Below are 19,374 nucleotides of genomic sequence, written 5' to 3' on the forward strand. Positions count from 1 at the left end.
TATTGCGAGGATATGGACCCTACCTACCACTGCCTCTGCTCTTCTACAAGTACAGGCCACCTCTACTAGCAAGCACCTCTCTCATCTGTCTTAATCTTTTTTTTCCCCCCTTCTTTTTTTATTTAAATCAATTATGCAGAATAGTTGCAAAGCATAACACAGAGGGAACAAAACAGAAATAGCTACTAAAAGCCAGGCAGCAACTGCTCAAAATGAAACAAAAATAAGGATATGAGAATATAGCTTGAGAGGCAGAGGCCTTGAGCAGGACACGACTCCTTTGCTGAGAGGGTTTGCTCTACCAGCATGAGCTCAGTTATTCTAAATCAAGGGGCTCAAGGGCCTTGTGACAGCACACAGTATGTCTAGTCAGCTTTATAATGCTAAATTTCAATTTCATAAATTCACAAATGTGCGAAATGGATAAAGGAATTAACGATGATGAGGAAATCTATTCTGTTTAGTTTCCTCAATCCCATGAGCACATTAACTCAATTAACGCCACCAAGGAAATAAGAGCCATTCAGTAAAACAAAGCAGTCAATTAGATTAGGCCGGCCCCACAGGACAGCAGCAGTGCCATGAGCTGATGGGAAGGGCCCTCACACAGCAGCTACAGCTGGTCACAAATTGAAATGTTATTTCCATTAGAGAATGCCTAGTCATCAAAATCTAAATCTTTTGCAGAAATTGGTTGATTCTGAAGTTGCTATAAGATGCAGGCAATCTGCCAGCTGACTCGCCTGGCAGCATTCCTCCCCAGCCGCCGGGCAGGCAGCCCCTGCCCTCCCCAGCTGACCCATCGCTGTCGCGGTGAGGGCTGCCCTGCGCTTCCACGTTCTCAATTTCTTTGCAGCTTGCCAGGACATGCAACGGGGAACCCGGGATGAGGTCAGGCAGCTCCACAGTCGCAGGCTCTGCTATCCACTGCCTGTCAGCATCCCACCACGGAAGCCTGCCTTAGGACTGGGGACTCTGCGCCCCCATCACTGCAGATGCCAGATCTCAAACCCCACTGAAGAAAAATTTAAGACAACCCCAAAACCAAACAAAAATCAAGTCCATTTGGACTTATGTTTCTTGTGCGATCTAATGTCAGCAACGGCACAGCTTGGAAATACGACACAGCCACTGTCTAAAAAGTCTGATTTTGAGCAGAAGGCTGGGAGTCATGGGTTGACTCTAGTGGCCAAATACATTAAGCAGAATAGGATCAGAAAGACTAGATGTAAATTACGGAAGTGTGATTAAATTAGATTATAATATTAGGGAGAGATTCCAGTACTGGCCAAACTACCACTGTGCTGAGCAGACAGACAAGTATAGATTATGGAATAACATGTTTTCTGAGTTCCTGTTTGGGAACAACCAGGGCTTTTTATCTAATCCTGAACAGTAAAATCACTCACATACAAACGTCAGCAAAAAAAACCCAGAGTGAATTTGGTGAAAGGGAAGTAAGGCATTATGCATAAATTAAGAAAATCTTAGAGAGCCCTGGGGGAACTTCTGGCTCTTCCTCTAGCAATGAAGATAAAATAAATACATGAACAGGCTAACCTAAGGGAAAGAGTAACACATATTTGCCTTATACTTACTGAAAAGTCATCATCGGGGAATAATATCAGATCCTTAAATGGGTTATCCCCAATATTTTTTTCAATCTCTGTGATAACAGCTTCATAATCCAAAGGTTCCAAGAGTTTGGGTTTTTCCTGCTGTGGAAAGAAAGAAAAGATCAGGTAATCTCTCTAACACTCAAATTTGCCTTCCTTCCCCTTCATAAACTGAGATCTGCTGCATTTTTCCTTTTTTACACCGAAGTATAAATAACTTCCTCCTCGCCCTCCTCCATTCTTCCCAGCTTGCTGCAGCTGAGCTGATGTGACAACAGTGGAAGGGAGGAAGTTGGGCCAGTTGTGACACTCACTCTCCATCTGATAACTCAAGGGCAATCTGTCAGCTCATTAGAGAGACCAACACCACCACGTTAACTTACCTGGCACTCTCAGGAACACTCTCTCTCCTCCTCTGTAAATACAAGCAGGCAAATAGACAGATGGACACAATCTGGACTGAACATAGACATGACTTTGAGCTAGTATGTTCTACAGTAAGTAATCTACTAATTTCTCCACTGTCTTACATAGTCCCACCTCTTGAACTGCTGGTAGCTTGTAAGTGCCACCACATTGTTTTACTTGGTAATAATCCAGGGTTTTTCTCCTGGAATAAACTATCTAGCACCCATCCCCATGGTTTCTCTTGTCAGAAACGGGATTCGTATCATTGTAATAGTACTATTATTGCCCAAAACAGTGGTAAAGTAAGAAACCACCATAGGAACAGCCAAACAAAAGTAGAGTCACACTGTCTCAAATTCAACCCAAAAATAGAAAAAAAGAGATGCCCATCTGGCATGCCAGAATACATTAAACAAATGAAGAGTCATGTATTAGAGCGACAACATTTGCTTAATTCAAAGGCTTAAGCATCACAAGGAATAAATGAGAAAGGGCAAGAGAACTGCTAGAAGGGACAGAAAAGCAGGCAACGAGAGAGAAAAAGGACACTAGTGGAAAGAAAATGCAGAAACGCTTCTGCAGAACACTTTTTCAGTCTCATGCAATGGTAGACAGCAAGTTGTATTTTAGCCAGTGTTCTTGCACTGTGCTATCCAGAATACTGTAAAGTTTCCCTCCTTCCCTCTTCCCTAAACCAAAACGATGGTGTATTGGAAAAGAATGCTTTCACACCTCCATAAAACAAATTTCTCCAATGGACAATCTCATGTTTCTCTATCATGTTTGATCACATACATGTATCATTCCCATATGGTCCATTATACATATAATGATCCAAATATACAAGTCTCTCCCTCTTTTGCCTTTGTTCTAGAGAGTTCCTGTTTTTTCAGTAATTACAGTCATCTCAAGATTTCTCCCCTGCCTTTGTGAACACTGTTTCCCTTGTATATTAAGTTCAAGGCTCCCTTTGGTATCAAATGCATCTATGAAAAGTTTAATTAAGGATCAGTAATACAGCCACACAAAATAGATTAAAACACTAGGATACACATGTTCCTAGAAAATTATTCAATTGCTGAACAGCTTATGACAAAATCACAGAATAACTCAGGACCTCTGCCAAGTCATTTACTCCAACCCCCCTGCTCAAAACAGGACAAGGTGGATCAGGCTGCTCGGGAACTTGTCCAAATGAGTCCTGAAAGGATGGAGATGCAATTTAAAAAATTGAAGCCGTTCCTTCAACAGTTCAGTCTATTAACTCTCTTAGTCCTCTTTGTCAGCTTGAGAGTTAATAAACTTCTAAAAAACATTAGTACTTAGCATTCACAGGCCAAAACCACTGATGCTGAGACATTAAAGACTTGTAAAAGATAGACAAGATCAACACATAACAGTAACAAATACAAAATTTTTGAAAGCTCTTTCTCAAGGAAACTGCTTCATGAATGTTGCTGTGGGAGGTGAGGGACAGGGAGGAAAGAGAAGCAATATTTGATCTACCTTAAGTACGGTGTATCTTTAACTACCAACTCCCAGAAAACCACTAAAAGATCTATCTGTGTCAATAAAATAAAAAGGGATTCTGACACACAGATACTGTGCTAGATTCCTTCCTAGATGAATCTGGAGACATACAAGGACATGTCCGTCTTGCCTTAGAGTTATGAAAGGGAGATTGAATTACAAACAAAACTTGGGATTGTTTAACAGAAAAAAGAAACTTCTCTAGAGGAAGGCCACTGTAAAACACAACAGGCCCAAATGAGAAGGAACAGCTTTAAAGTTTAATTTAGATTTTGTGACAGGACTGTATACTGGTGTGTGATATTCAGGCACCCTACTAGGACACCTGAGACTTCACATTAACCCAGCCATGTTACCTTAGACTGTCCCAAGCCGGTGCTTGGCCCTGGTCAGTACCAGCTCACACATTAACAGCCAGTCGTGCTCAAGAAACGCTCGGGTTGTGTAGCAGCAGTATTCTTTAGTGAGGTTTCAGCCTCCTGTTTACTGGCAGCGGTTCCCCACGGGAACATAATGGGCTCATCCAACCATCTCACCATGTACACCTCGCTCTTGTTTCCTTTCAAGTTATGTTGAGTCACCACACTATACTTTAGCCATGAGTTTTAGACTCTCCTTCATTAAATCTACCACTGTAATTTATTAAATATTCCTATATAGACATAAGTTTCACGGAGTTAAAATATGAAAACACCAGTGTACACTGAGTGTACCATCTCTGCTGTACCACTCATTTTGGGAACGATGTCTGAAGAAAGTTCACTCAGTCCAAGTTTAGCAGAAACCAAACTTGTAGTAGTGTAACTGTTACCTTCAGTATGAAATCTTACCACAACTTCTTACAAGAAAACTCAAAGTAAAAGTGAAAAAATACTGACATTTATGATGTACAAGTGTTTCATGTAGGCATTTTTCCTGTGTAGCTGTTTCACTAAGACATGTGTGTTTTCTGCAGAAAATCTGTGACATCGACTACACTGAGAACCCTCCCTTCCTAAAGCAGATACTGTTAGGCTAACGGTTTTGCAACACTCTCAACTTTTATTAAGTCAGATATGCCACTGAAACCATAAACATCCACTCTTTAAAACCAGAGACATGTCAACACAGTATTAATCTAGGTCAGATCCTCCTTGGAAACGTCATGAACGTTAGCTTTCAAAACCTCTTAAAAATACATGAAGTAAGCAAATGACCTGAGTAGCCACCCTCCTATTGAAGTCATAGACTAATAAAGAGCTGAAGAATCCCACAAATCTTTGTACTTCTCTTGAAATATGGGGGAATCCCATAAAAATGTGTGGCATTTGCAGGTTCTCTATGCCAATGGAAACTACCCTTTTTGCTGGGGCTGGCGGAATGAAGAGATCTTTCTTCTTCCCCCTGGAAATCCCTGCAAGGCTGGGGTAAGCATAGCTACAGCTCCTTCAAAATTAATGTCATACAGGTGTTCACATGCAGGTGGAGGCATGGTAAGCTATGTCACATGGGCCTCACTTTTCTCTTCAGAAACTGGCAGCCCTCAGAAAGCCACACCTGATAGCCGTCTGAAACAGTCCAGGGGAAAACTTCTCCTTCACAGCTGCAAGGTCATTTACGTGAAACAAGAATGCAACTCGAGATAACCGTGAAGCAGAGACACACAGCGAACCTATGAACATCACTCTTCCCACTGCACCAATTCTCTTGCTCTCAGTGCTGCAAAGTGCACCATCCGATGGAAAGATGTCAACAGATGTTAACAGAGAAGTCTTACCAGAAGGGTTACATGTCCAAAATGTAACTAAATGGAAGTAGATGTAACATTATCAGAAATACTGCAAAACTTTTCAGTGAAGCACCTGTATTTATGGTGATGTTTTTCTATTGATGCAATGACAACTGCCATTCTTCCTTCTACGGCATTACAGCAAGATCCTGTATAAAATTCAATACTGTATTATGCCAACTCCCATAAATTAGAGATGGAAGCAACAGCCCATCCTCGTCAATACACCGACTGCAGAGATAATCTAGTCCATTCCCTGCCAAAATCAAGCATGACAGTATAATAAACATGATGACTCTCTTTATGAACTGTGCATGTTCTTACAAATCTTAAGACTTTGTAGTGTGGACACTGACTCCATCCCTTGTACAGCCAGTACTTTGGATTTGGCAAAGCTTAGCATTGCAATACTTCGTGTTGCATTTGTGACAGGAAGTGGTGGCTGGTTTAGTTAGCAGCTTATCTCAAGAAGCATGGAATGACTGCTCAGTTTTCTCATCACAGGCAGAGGCACCGATGTTGGGATTAGCAAATTTCTCCCTGCGAGCACTAGCAGAGATCTGTAAATGAGTAGGGCTGATGTAAAGCTAATTTAATAACCATAGTGCTGCCTCTTCTCAATTTAACTTGTCTGTTCTTTTTGGAAATGGACCAACCTAGCAATCTGTGCCAAGATCAAATTATGCTGGCTTGGATTTTCATAATGCTTTTTATATTCTCTATCTCAAGTGAGTAATGAATTACATTTAGTTGTACTGAAACGGTTGTGAATACATCTAGTAGAAAGGCACTCTCTGACTCCTCACCTGCCACCACAATCGCAGCAGTACCATTTACTTCACTCCCTGACAGTGTTGTGGAGCATATTTCTGTATGTCGTTGAGCCAAATCCTTTTGAATTGTGCAGAGGTCTTTAACGAGCACCAGATCCAACATCACAGAGGGATAATCACTACTTCATTTCCCACGGGTGAAACAGCCCAGATGCCACCAGTGACATGTGGCTTGATCGCTACCATCTTCTGGTCTAGGTACAAAAGTACTCTTTTTCCCAGTAACAATGATGAAAAATATCCACATAAATGATTTTACAGAAACAGATATGGTACCTGGCTTGCCTCCAGCTGCACAGACATTGTGCACTGATGCTAGTACCCATCTTCCCTTCATAATATAGGATAAAATGACTTATATATCATCCTCCTGAAGTCATATTTCTGTGAACACTCACTAAAAGGAGGAAATGATGTAACTGAGACCAATAGTCTCTGGATAGTCATCCAAAGCACTTCCCCATTCTAAAAACAAACTAGACCAAATGCTATGATTTTCTAATGCTTTAATGACGTGTTATTCCCAGACACCAAATCCTGAGTTTCTAAAATGTATTTAATTTAATACAGATGTTTAAATGAATTTCTTCTATTCCTTATGCCAGGAAGAAGAAAATTAAAGAAACAGGTAGACAGAAAGAATTTGAGCTAATGGACTTCAGTCACCTGGACTAAAATATCTTCATGACAGGAGGATCCACTGTATGTTCATAAAAAGAGTCAAAAGAATTGTGATGGCCAGATTGGTCAAGATGAAGCAGGACTCTGATTTTGTATTTCATCCAGGCTATGGCTTGTCTAAAATTACAATTTATTCTAGTATACATCTGAAATACTGAAATAGGAAGACTTACAAGAGAAAGGGCCACTTACTGAAATAACAGCATCACCTTCATTAATTTTTTATAGACTTCTCAATGATACTATTAACCAAGCCCAATCCTGCTAAAACTCACAACAGCAAATTAAACTACTTTCTGGGATGACATCAATGTGAAGTGCTTCTCACACTTCTTGTTCTTCCTTTCCTTTCCCCAGTTAAATACTGTTTCTGGCACAGTACATGACTTTAGATTTTTTTTATATGGTTCATATAAGTAGTTAATTTTATTCCACCAGGGTGGGCCAAATTAAATTAAATATTTCTTTGCCAAGCCTGTCCAAACTGAAGCTGAAGAACAGTTGGGACTCCATGACTTTTGGAGGAGCTGTAGCGCAATGGCTGAATTTAACCCTGTCTCCAGGCATGCCGGCCACAGCTGCCCGAACACTCAAGATGTGGAAGCAGAGGCTAGAAAGCCACTCGCTTTTTATGGAGTCACCAAAACTTCTGCTTTTTTGTAGGACCAACTTAGGTCTCTACTCACCATTAGGCAGCATAGCAGTTTGATGCCTGGGGTGATTTCCACAGGAAGGGTATCTGCATTGGGTGCACCTTCTTCCCCCACCAGTGGAGATCATGGGTGAGCAGCCAGATGACCCAATGTGCTCCAGGCAGCGAGTCCCATGGCAGCATTTGTACCCAGTGAGCAGCGGCAGCACAGCCATGCAGGGATTTTGGTATCCCCAAACACCCGCAAGCAGCTGACCTGGGAGGGACAGGTCTCGCCAACTCAAAATGCTCTCGCCCCACTGGCCTGCCCTCTCTCCGCTCCCAACACACTCCACATAGTGTTATGGAATTTCCTCAAGGTAAGTAAGTTTTGCCTTTCAAGCACAGGGGAGGAAATTCAGCGTCTGCAAGAGGTATTCAGGGAAAGGACAGGGAAGCACAGCCAGAACCAGCAGGCAGATGGTCCCTCCTTTTATTTTAGATCTTGCCATTTTTACAGTTGCTTGGCATGGTACGCATCTATTTACAGTCAACAGACCCTCTGGCCACATTACAAAGGCTACATTTGGCTCGGTATGTGATCCACAGTTAACAAATTTATTAAACAAAGACAATTTTCTGTGACACCCCTCCCTTCCACCCTAAAACATATTCACTTGTCAGGTCCAAAATGTTTAATTCGTCATGTCTTTCAGTAAACCCTGGAGAACTGCACTTGGAAAGAATCCAGCCAGTCTTTCAGGGCTGCACAGCACAACTGATACACTCTTCAGTGTCAGCAGTGAAGCCGACATGCCAATAAATTTCATTAAGGGGATTGCCAGTTCCCACAAGATTCTGGTACACAGAAAATTGCAAAGAATTACAAAAAGATTCAAACTCCCAAATTTCTAGCGATTCAGAAATTAATATCCAAACATGTTATAGTACCTATCGGTTTAAGCAGCACAAAAGCAGGGAAACCTGTGGAAGATCCCACTGGGAACAAAGTAAAAAGTAATTTTCTTTCATTAAAGCCTCTTCATTAAAAGAAAATTCTGACTGACACCAATAAGGGATTTGCTTGACTAAATGAGACTTAACTCTGTACAAATACGGGTGGGAAGGGATGAATCCTAATTGCTTACACTGGAATCACCATTGTTTCCTGGATCAAAATCTATAGAGGTCTACTTTGCATATTTTCCAGCTTTAAATATTACTATAAGAGAATTCAATATGTTAAATATTTGAAAAACGGAAACACCTCTCATCTGGACGAGCTAACTCAGATCATTTTCATTTTAACTGACAGGCCAGCTGCAGCCGTCGGTGACTTCAGCGGCACACCGACACGTAACTTCTCCAGCAAGCCGACCGACCGGGGTCAAGACTAGTCAAACCACAGAGAACTGTTCTCAGGCAACTGGGAGTGACCTACCCTTTCTATTACTTTTTATTTCTCAAGTTGCTTGAGAAATTTATCATTGCTTTCGTTATGAATTCTCAAAGCACTAGGCCTCATCTCGCTCATGGTTAAAATGTGCAAGCCACACAGGACCGATGGCTCAGCAAAGCACCCAAGCTGGGGTGAGAGGGGATGCTTCACGCTACGCTCAACTTGGCCATAAGTGTTTCCTGAACTCTGTTTCTCAACCATGACTATAGAGCTGGCATTGTAGCCTCCCTGCAATGCTTTCTGAATCTGAACAGCCTATGCATGGGCATGTACACACATACATCTTCAACCACTAGCACTTGCCAGGTTCGACATTACATGAAACTACCAATATAGTCTGCAAAATATTCAAGGTAACAAGAAACAACTTACTTGTCCTCTGTGTTTATGCAGTAGCTGGAAATTCTTTTTAGGAAGGAGATAAACAAACTTCATTTAATCAGAAAATTACTGAAATCACCATTATCATGCCACTGACAACAAGACCACTGAAGAAACTGCTAAGTTTTTGAATTAAATTTCATGTACTGGCTTTTCAAAATGTCAAAAATGACAGCTTCTAAATATTGAGTACTTCTGAAGCCTAGACTAAATATTTGCCCATAGGTCACTTCAGGGGAAAAACAAGAAAGTCTTATAAAGTATCTTAAGGTGTTTTTTTTAAGTTTAATTTACACAGACCTCTAACCTGGCAACACTCAGCCACTTCACTCCCCTTACCTGACCTTAGCCAGAAAAAAGAGTGCAGTTATAGCAACAAAAGGTTTTATTTACAGCTACCATGCTGAATCTATTCATAAAGAAAGCAAGCAAGCAAAAGCCAAAGAGGTGATTGATTTATCTTCATGCAGACACCTGAACAGACAGGTAGGATGCGCTGGAAGAGGATCAGGAAGAAGGGAAGGGAGCTGTGCAGGAGCGGAGAGGACCTGCCGACGCAGAGCTGGAGTGCTCCACCAAGCCACTTGCCTCATTAGAGATCACTTCACCCCAGGGAAGGGGAAGTGAATTGTCCTGCCCTGGGCACCACAAAGGGGATGCTGGAGTGAGTCTAGTTCAACTATTCTATAATCACTCTTCACTTCATGTTCGCTTTTTCTAGCATGGTCTCAGGCGGGCAGATTCATGGTCACAAACAGAACATGAAAAAAAACATCCTGCAACCTGCACATAGTGGATTTGACCAAAGTTTTTAAGCTTCCAGTACAAAGTTCATGTAAGCAGCACTTCTGACTGTGTATACAAACACAAACACAGAGATAGATATATATTTAAAAATTCAAGTAGATGAAGTCCTTGTAGTCTAAGGAAAATCAACATTAAAAAAAAAGAAGACACTCCCAATTTTTGCTCTACGTGGCACTCTGATGATCCTCATAGCAAAGGCAGAAATGCATCTCTGACACCTACAGCAGCTATACAGCAATAATAGAACTGGTTATAGCAACAAGCTCACACCAAACCAGTCCCCTCCGTTTCTGCAAACTGGATGAATAAGTGAGATGGAGCGATCTACCCATGGTCATCTGTGTACAGGTTCAGGAGAAGGAGAGAAGGGAGGATATGCCAGGTGTTCTTGGCTCACCCGCTCCTCCAGCAGGCTCATCTAGCACAAACCTGCTGCTAAAACAGGGGTGTATTTTACATAACACCATGCACCGCACAGAATTGTCTTTAAAAACGTTTTTATTTACTTTGAAAATAAACGTTTCTTTACAGTAGGCTTTGGTTTTAGAGTACATAGGCGACTTTTTTTTAAGGACCGAAGGGAAAACTCTAATGTCTATTCATTAGATCATGCGGTGACACTAAAGACTTGATCACTATTCTAAGTCTGAAGATGAAGTTGCAACACAGTGCATTAGCAAACTACATTGCCCGTTTTCACTGAAATACCAAAATTTAGATGTATGAAGTCCTAGACCCGTAGACTGAGCAAACAGCTTCTTTGAAAGGGCCTCAACCACTTCAGAAGTCCCTGAAGCAAAAACAACGGACAAAAATGTTTGCATTAGCTCTAAACAAACTTTTCAAAAATACCATTTGAGTTCTAGAGAGTACTTAGTAATAAGTCACTGTCCCGTAGTGCAAATCTCATATATGCTGTTCCACTTCATTTTACTCAGTAAAGATGTCCCTTTTTCTGCCTACGCTATGGTTACTTATCTCTTCATGAGTTATAGATATTTTTCATGATACATACCTGAGTAAATAATTGTAAGTATTTCCACAGTGGCTTTATCTGTAAAAATTAGCATCATCTATACACGACGTTAGAATTATAATCATTTTCTTGACGTCAACTACCCTCCCAATCAATTATCTAGCTATGAAGTCATGTACACACACAGAACGTAAACAGAAGCAAAACCTGGTCAACCACACTGAGCTCAATCAACAACCTACAATCAATTAAAACTAATCAGATCATAATTAGTCTTACAAAAAAGGAGTTTCCAGCAAATAATACAAATCTATCTACAGAAAATACAGGTCTCAGCGTAATATATTAAGACATGCACTCTTTGAATAAGGTCCCCATATACAAAAGACTTTGCAGCTGCAGTGGGAGCTAACACCACTTTGAAATCTGCAGCATCAGAGGTGCAGAGGACTGATGCATGAAGGAGAGATTGGCTCCTGGTTGATAGCAGAAAGTGCCCGTAGGCCAAAGATTTCACATGCTCCAATTATGAAATATTGGGTAGAAAGACACAAAAGTAAAGCCAAGTGTGCCTGCATTTCCTAAGGGCTAAACAAACTATTGGGAAATACGCTCGCAAAATAACATGACACAGTGACCCTATCTTAGTCTATCTTAAGTCTGAAAAGAACAGAAATCAGAACAGAATTCCCTGAAAACCCACGTTATGTCCCTGACATCCCCACCACTTCAATGGGAAGTGCAGTGTGAACCACAAGACTCTGGTGAAAAAGGCATGTTACCTATTTCCAATTAAAGGCAACAGGCACATGGTTACAAGCGCTCCAAGTTTTAGGTCAGAGTATGATACACTTTATTGACTCTTAGAAATCACAACAATTTAAAGGTTCTTTGGCACCATTAAATTGAACAGACACTCAGCTTCTGTTATGTGAGGATACAGGCAAAAATGAACAAATATATTCCTCTTTAACTGCAGGCAGGCTACTGATTTATTGTTACTGCTTGGGCTTCGTTTTACTTCCAGACATTCTTTCCTGTAAGGCTTCAACCACTTCTGGTGAGCACTATTCATCTATAGTTAGGATTTGTACAATAATGACATAAATCCCTCCTAACCAGGATTTAAGGGGATAAGTCAAGCAGCAGTGCCTACCTGCTACCAAAGTCTTGTGAGTGGCCAGGGTTAGATGCTTTCAGCAGAACCAACAGCGTTTATTCTTGGTACCCCGAACCATGAAGCTTAAACTTGCTATCGTTGACTGTATGCAAATAGCTCAGGGCAGCAGGAACTACACTGTAAAGTAGCCTTTTCAAAAAATCCGTTTCCATATAAAATATCTATCCAAAATTGCAGCTAGTCACAAGCAAAACCCAAACACTCTACTAGATGAACCACAGGCCATCTCAATCAATCTGAGACCAAGTATTACAACTACAAAGTTATTTTCCTTCCTATTTAAAAAAGTTAATGAGAATAATCTTATTCAGTGCATTATCACTGATTCTTTGTTACACTGGACATGCAGAATAGCCTCAAAAGAGCCTCCGGCATGCACATGCAAACACAGCTTGTAACTGGATATACAAAGCTACAGAAGAAAACCAAACACCTCTTGCCATGAAGAAAAGGATCCACTGTCTCCAAATCATTCTTGGGGTATCCATTAAACGTTTGACATCTAAAGTAATCTCTCAAGTTAAGAGAATACACTGAAAATCAGTACTTGCCTAAGACTTCTCAACAGAAGGCTCTAAGTGTTTTACGTAAAACTGTCTGCAGTTTCAATTTCAGTCAGGAAAGCTTAGGCACAACGCAGCTAACATGAGCTGCCCAGTGTCACACAGCGGAGTTTCGGGAGGCGCAGTCCTGTCCCAAAGCCATCACTAGCAAAGCTGCCGTCTACCTCGCAGGGCAGAACCTCACTCCATCTCTCCCCAAGGGTTCTGGAGCTTTCTCCATTTGCAGTGCTGCATTTGCTCCTCCAGAGCACTGCACGAGGACATGGGCTTTCTCCTCCTCACCCTGGCTTTGAGAGGCTCAAATCACCCATAGCGGATTGTGAGACCTGAAATAGCACAGGGTACCTTTCTATTCCAGAAGCAGCATTATGGATTTTCATGGAACTACCAAGCACATGTTACCAGGCACCAGAGAGACTATCACACAGTGCTGCTCCCAGTACGCGTCTGATTGACAACGCGATGCTATGCAACAGTTTCCCTAATGCGCTTCAGTTCTGTAAACTCCTGAACACCCCATGCTTCAGTCTTAAGACTTCAGTCATCATTCTCCAGTGTTCAGGACTTCATCACACAGATTGACGAAGACTCAGTCAATCCTACGTACACACCAAGGATTAAATCCTACTCTCTCCTACATGTACTCTGAAGAGTGTTTGACCTGTAATTTCTTAGGAGTTTCATAGAAGAGATGGAAGAAGGGGTGCATACTCACACAGCTTAACCTGTGAATTTCTCCTTGATTCACTCGCCTAATGGTCCTTCTCTTCCTCCGCAGTTCACTGGGCTCCCTTCTGAATCTCCCGCGAAAGCTCATTGTATCCGTAGGAATTAAAGCAGCAAACAAATCTCTCTCTCAAAAACTGTGCTCCTTTCACCTCTTTCTTTCAGCAGCTTCAGCAGAACAACTGGAAGCTGCGTATACTGTTCAAGGGGGAAGTACGTCTAGAACTTACATGCTGTATCCACAGTAACTGAACAGAAAGAAGAAGAAAACCAGCAATAACTCACTTCTTCCTGTGAATAATATTCTGCTATTAAGGCGAGAGTGTCTCATTAAACCATAAATACACCCAGCCCCCGCCTCTAATGCAAATCAAAATAGGAAGTTGTAGGAAAAACGCTTGCAACTGAACATCCGTCTTTGTCTCAAAACCCATTACATCCTTTCTCCTCACCACCCTCCCTGATTCGAAAGCCAAAACGGCTGCACTCTTACTTCATGTGCACGTATGTCTGCAAGCTAAAAAAAGGCATTCACAGAACAACCACCTCCTACCCAGCCCCTCGGTAGCAGACTTCAATCACAGAGCACACAGCAACAGGTTTGTGCTGCCAGGGCCCAGAATCGCATCTGCTTTTGGACCAAGGTACCAGTTCCCCTTTAAAGTGGCATGAAAGAGGAAGCACCCTGCAAATTCCTAAATCTACAGACACTTATAAAATGGGAAAACCAGAGCAATTTGTATGCTAATATCCAAAATACATTTTTGGCTTGTAAAAGCCTGGTTTTAGAAGTGCTTGTCACCTGCTAACTAAAAAAAAATAATCACTGCTTGCTTGAACCCTGCTCCCACCGCGGCTGAGAGTAAAGCTGCCCAGACAGAGCCTGTTCGCCAGCTGCCCCAGGCAGGGGCAATCACAGCAGCACCCCGACAGGTTAGCAGCCCCTCGCTCAGTGCCTCGGAACTGCAGAGGCAACAAGAGCAGTGACACGGGCAATCAAGCTATTCTTAAGGTAGGAGATTCACGCAATGCTCAGCTGCCTGAAGGCTGGCAGGGCACAAAGGTCTTTTAAAACCGAACAAACCCCCTCAGTGCCCACACATGAGCACACACACACACAGACCCTTTTCTTCTCCTTTGTTCCAGCTGAGGATTCATCCTGCTGTAGCAGCAAAGCTGCATTCCCCTGTGCACATAGTCTTTATGTGGCATGCATTAGTTTTTATTTTTACTTAGTATCAGTGTGTGTAACTGAGACAAACTTGTAGTTTTTCTGATTTTTCATTCTGGATTTTTTGCACATTGGACGATGAGCAACTTTTTCACAACTTGTTTCAATTAAGTACTCTAAGATCTGTAACTTTACCCTGTGGACCTTTTTTTTTTTTTTTCCTTGCAGCAAATAATTCTGAGCTCTATGAACTCTTTCACTCATTTTTCAGCGTTAGTAACATTTGATCCAAAGTACCAAACCTCTGCAGAATTTCCACATGACTGTTCCACATGTAGGATTTCCATGCCAGGAGACCACTCACACCGAGCCCAGGGTGTCTGACCTGAGCACTACAAAACAACGCCTTGGTCTGTTAGTTTGTTTTTGTCTTCTACAGTTAAAACATGGTGCAACTTCATGAATTAAAAACCCTTCTCATCATTACCTTCGTCATTTAGCTTTGCCTTTGAGAAGATCACCTCCTTTAAACAGAGTGTTACCAACCTGCGGCGCGACTGCTTAAGACAGATTCCACTGTACTCTTACTTAGTGGTGAAACGCATCAGTGTCTGGCACTAGAAAACAGAAAAGACAACAGAAACCCTTTGCCAAAGTATGCAGACAATTCAAGTGGCTACCAATATAGTACCGCAACATTAACCAAGTTGGAATCACCCTTGTTTTCTCTCAAACCACCACGCTATCTATGCAGAGTCCCAAGTGCCTCTCACATAACATAGTGAATGCAGCTGCCAAGACAAGAGGTCCTTGCCAGAAGTTAAATTTAATGCTGGATCCATCAGCTCTTCTGGCTTAACTTTAAGCAGGTATCAATTCCTCTCAGAGGCTCCTTCACCTATCGACTCCTTTCTGTAACTGTCACACGGAGCGAGCCAAGCTCAATCTTTCCTTTCCTCAGGAAGGCGCTCTCCCAGCTTCCTGCCTCCAGCAGCACTGCTGAGCCCTTCCAAGGCATCCTTTCCACCCAGATAAGGGTCACCACTGTTTCCTGAAACTCTGATGAACTTGTGTTACTCCCAAGTAATACAAAAGATGAACTTAGGTTCAAGTTTCCAGCTGGTCCTTATCCAACTTACTCCACTGAGTATCTTCTGTCCAAAGGATTTTCATTCCTAATATCGTTAAACCTCATTTCTTTCCATATCTCTGACAGCCAGTTTTTCAGACTCGATGCTAAATGCACTGAGCATTCTGTTTTCTCAACACCAAGGCATTAAAAGGTTGAAGCAATGAAATAAGCTACAGCATTAACACAGAGATATAAACAGAATTAATAGTAAACAACTGCAAATAAAGATTCCACTTTCTTAGATCTGTTTTGAATGCAAATCGCTCTATACTTGGAATCACCAGTCAAATGTCTAATGATGCTTTGTCCCATAGCAGAAGTACAAAGCAAACCTGATTAGCATCTGTGTGACTGTACAAGATTTCCTCATTTTTTGTCAAAGACTTCTCTATCTCTTTGACTGAAGTATCAGGTACTTTAAGATATTGGTTATGTTAATATGAATAAAGCTCCTGTGTTGCTTTTAAATTCAGAACTATTATGTGTAAGGTGAGAAGTGTTATTGGTGCCTCAAGTTATCCCAAGAAAAGAGGTATTTGATCACAGGAAATCCACAAGCTTTGGTTTATGTTTGTGAACTGATATATCAGATTCATATAGTCAAAATAAGGATGCTGAAGCACTTCAAAAATGATAAAATATGTAAGGTAGTCAATTCAGTGCTTAACTGCCCTCTGCTCTACTGTCTTTGCTGAATATTTCCACCTCTTCCCATTTTGAAGAAACTTACTGATATCTAGATAGGAAAAAAAAAATATTTGATATCTCTACTCCTGTTAAGGAATAGCTATGCATTCCCTTTGCTTCAGAGCCACTAGCATTCAGTTTTCTGATAGGGGTCACGAGTTCTTTAATAACTTCTTTATTCTCTTTTCCTACATTTCTTCTAAAGCTTCTGTCCAACTTAATTTATTTCCCTCTTAAATCTATTCACTGTCATGCTTCATTGACTTCGATTTGAATTTATGATACACAGCAATATGTAAAAATGTATTGCTGGACAAAACTAATCCACTGCTTCAGTATGTCGTGCAATCATTGGAAAATGAATTTCGCTACTGCTCTGCTAGCAGCCATATAAAGATACAAAAATGCAGTCCCTAAAGTGTGTATCTTCAACTAACATAAAAGACATTCCAAAACAGGCTAAATATTTGAGCTGTGGTGTAGCAAATACTGAATTCACCATACCATCTTTCTAAAATAATATAATCTACCACTTCCCACCAAGAAGGATCGAGAAACGAAGCTTCAGTGAGCTACACTGCCTGCCCCCCCCCAATGTTGAGGTTGGGGAATCACATGCAAAGATCAAATTCATAGCAAGTTTCAGGGAATGAATGCTTCCCTTCAGCTCAGGACTTCTGTCTGGGAGCAACGCTGACATGTACAAAGAGAGTGCTAGTCAAAAACATAGTCCTGACATGCCCATGTATATAAATAATTGCATACCAAATCCATCTATTGCCTATATATATTAATAATTGCATATCCATAGTCATTACACACCTAATCCTGACTCAGGCCTTTTCTTTAAAAGACTTATGAAAGATAGTTTAATTAACAAGAAAACTCCTTTAGCTGGAACAAGCTGCATCAACTGCAGCTATTATACCTATATAATAAATACCTATTATAAAATTAAATTCTAAAATGGAAGACAAACCTCTCATAAAAAAAACTTGCTCCATTTATAAACTACGACCAGCATGATGACAGTGACACTACCATTGGCAGTCTCTGCAGTGTAGACCAGTTCTGAGAAATTTGGCTGACAAACTTAACACTTCACCACTTGGCAGAGCGCAGATAAGATATCTACCTACCTCCCTTGAATGGCTTATGGCATTTCCAGCATGTCAAGAGTTCCTGGTAGAACCACAGCATTAAAGCTGTTGAAGAAAACCCAAAGGATGACAGCCATGCCAAACACCCAGCCTTTGGAGCAGAAACAGAAAAAATTCTGCACTTTGCAACCATGACTTTAGTACATAGCCAGTAAGCAGGTCAGGTACCGGTGAGAAGAATAAAAAATATGGTACCCTGGAGAGGCTCACAAAGGGCTTTTTTTAAAAACCAAACCAAACCAAACTTACTCCACATAGCCTTACAGCCTTCTCTATCCCATATGATGGATATAGGATGCAGAAGTCACAAAATTTGGAGACCTTGCTGGTGTACTCAACACAGTTAATATCCTACAACATAGAGGCAGTGCCAGTAGCTATATGAATGCACACTGATGCTGCTTTTCATATATTCCTCACTTGGTCTTCAATTGCATTCCCCAGTAAACCCACCATCGCCATCCGTCACACCCCGACCAGCGTGTGGCACGGCAACGCTGCTACAAGTCAGGTATGCATGTGGACAAAGCAAGCCGTATCAGATATAATTTGTCATCTTTTCTGTGGTCAGGGTGCTCGCTAGGAAATTGGTTGCAGTGAGTGGCAACACACTGCATGTATTATCAGACATGATTGCCAAAAATCTACTAATGGGACAGTGAGACTAAAAACGAGGTGTCAATGACTGGACACCACTTGCCTTATCTGCATCTTCCAGGTGTCACAAATAGTGTGTGTTCTGTAGTGGTTTGTGAACGCGCGTAAAAACTGTGCTTCCTAGAAGCTTCATGCTGGACAGGTAAAGCAGATCACTATGCTGGGACCAGAAACAGCGCAGCGACCCGCTAGCGCAGGAAGCCTTAATTACCTCCTTCCCAATCCCTCTGTCATCAAAGACAGGGGTAGCAGGGGGAGATCTAGAAGAGATGATCTTCTGGATTAAATGTTCACTATTGATCTAGCCCTTGAAAAGGTTTGGTTTTTTCCTTTTTTTTTTTTTTTTTTTTTTTGAAGAGGGTGAACATGTAAACCAATTTACTTAAGAAAAAATACATATAAATCAACCTTTTGCAAAGTCACTCTGGTATTGAATCGACTGGAAGTGAATTACATCGTTCTTTGAGAAATGTGACTCCACTTAAGGTCTGACAACTTAAGCTGAAACATCAATGTTTGCATGCAAACCTTGCGTGAAGTCATTACAGTAGCTGATGCTTGCTTTTTGCCTACAAATCCATACCGCTAGCTCTGGCCAGGCGAAGGGCCAGGAATCCATCACAGTAAAAACGACATCAGCTCACAAGGCGAGCTCTCCAAGGCAGGGCAACAACGTCCCTGCACAAATACCCATGAAGAGAAGCGCCTTATATTGTCAGAGCTCTGCTAACAGATCTTCCCAGCCATCCGTCCCCGATGTCAGTGACTCCACCTATGTCAATCCATGCCTTTTCTTCCTAGCCTGACAGTTGCTGATGTCAGCTATTCCCTCCTCTGTGCCTTCACCCTCACTTCACGCCCCAGATACTAAAGCGCTCGTGCAGAACAAACCTGTGGGAGGCTGCTGTATTTCTTTGCCCTGCCTGCAAGGCTAAAACACGCTCTCCGGTCGAGCCGGTGGTGCCAGGAGCCCTCCCCGGCCTGCACTCGCCAGTCTCCTCGTGCACC

The 19,374-nt window shown here is 41.7% G+C and overlaps 1 protein-coding gene across 3 annotated transcripts in view; it reads right to left on the minus strand.

The window, feature by feature from the left end:
• The window catches only part of DOCK10 (dedicator of cytokinesis 10), a gene marked incomplete at its 5' end in the record, with an annotated part of 166,292 nt that overhangs the window by 103,474 nt on the left and 43,444 nt on the right, over positions 1–19,374 (minus strand). For 2 of the 3 annotated variants that reach the window (XM_082003360.1, XM_082003359.1), the window contains one exon: positions 1,595–1,718. In XM_082003360.1, the coding sequence (XP_081859486.1) occupies positions 1,595–1,718 (124 nt within the window). Of the gene's footprint in view, positions 1–1,594; positions 1,719–13,548; positions 13,876–19,374 lie in introns of those variants that run through there. The other variant, XM_082003361.1, reaches the window with a different exon arrangement.

The sequence above is a fragment of the Phaethon aethereus genome (assembly GCF_964289735.1).
Source record: "Phaethon aethereus genome assembly, chromosome: 9".
NCBI lineage: Eukaryota > Metazoa > Chordata > Aves > Phaethontiformes > Phaethontidae > Phaethon > Phaethon aethereus.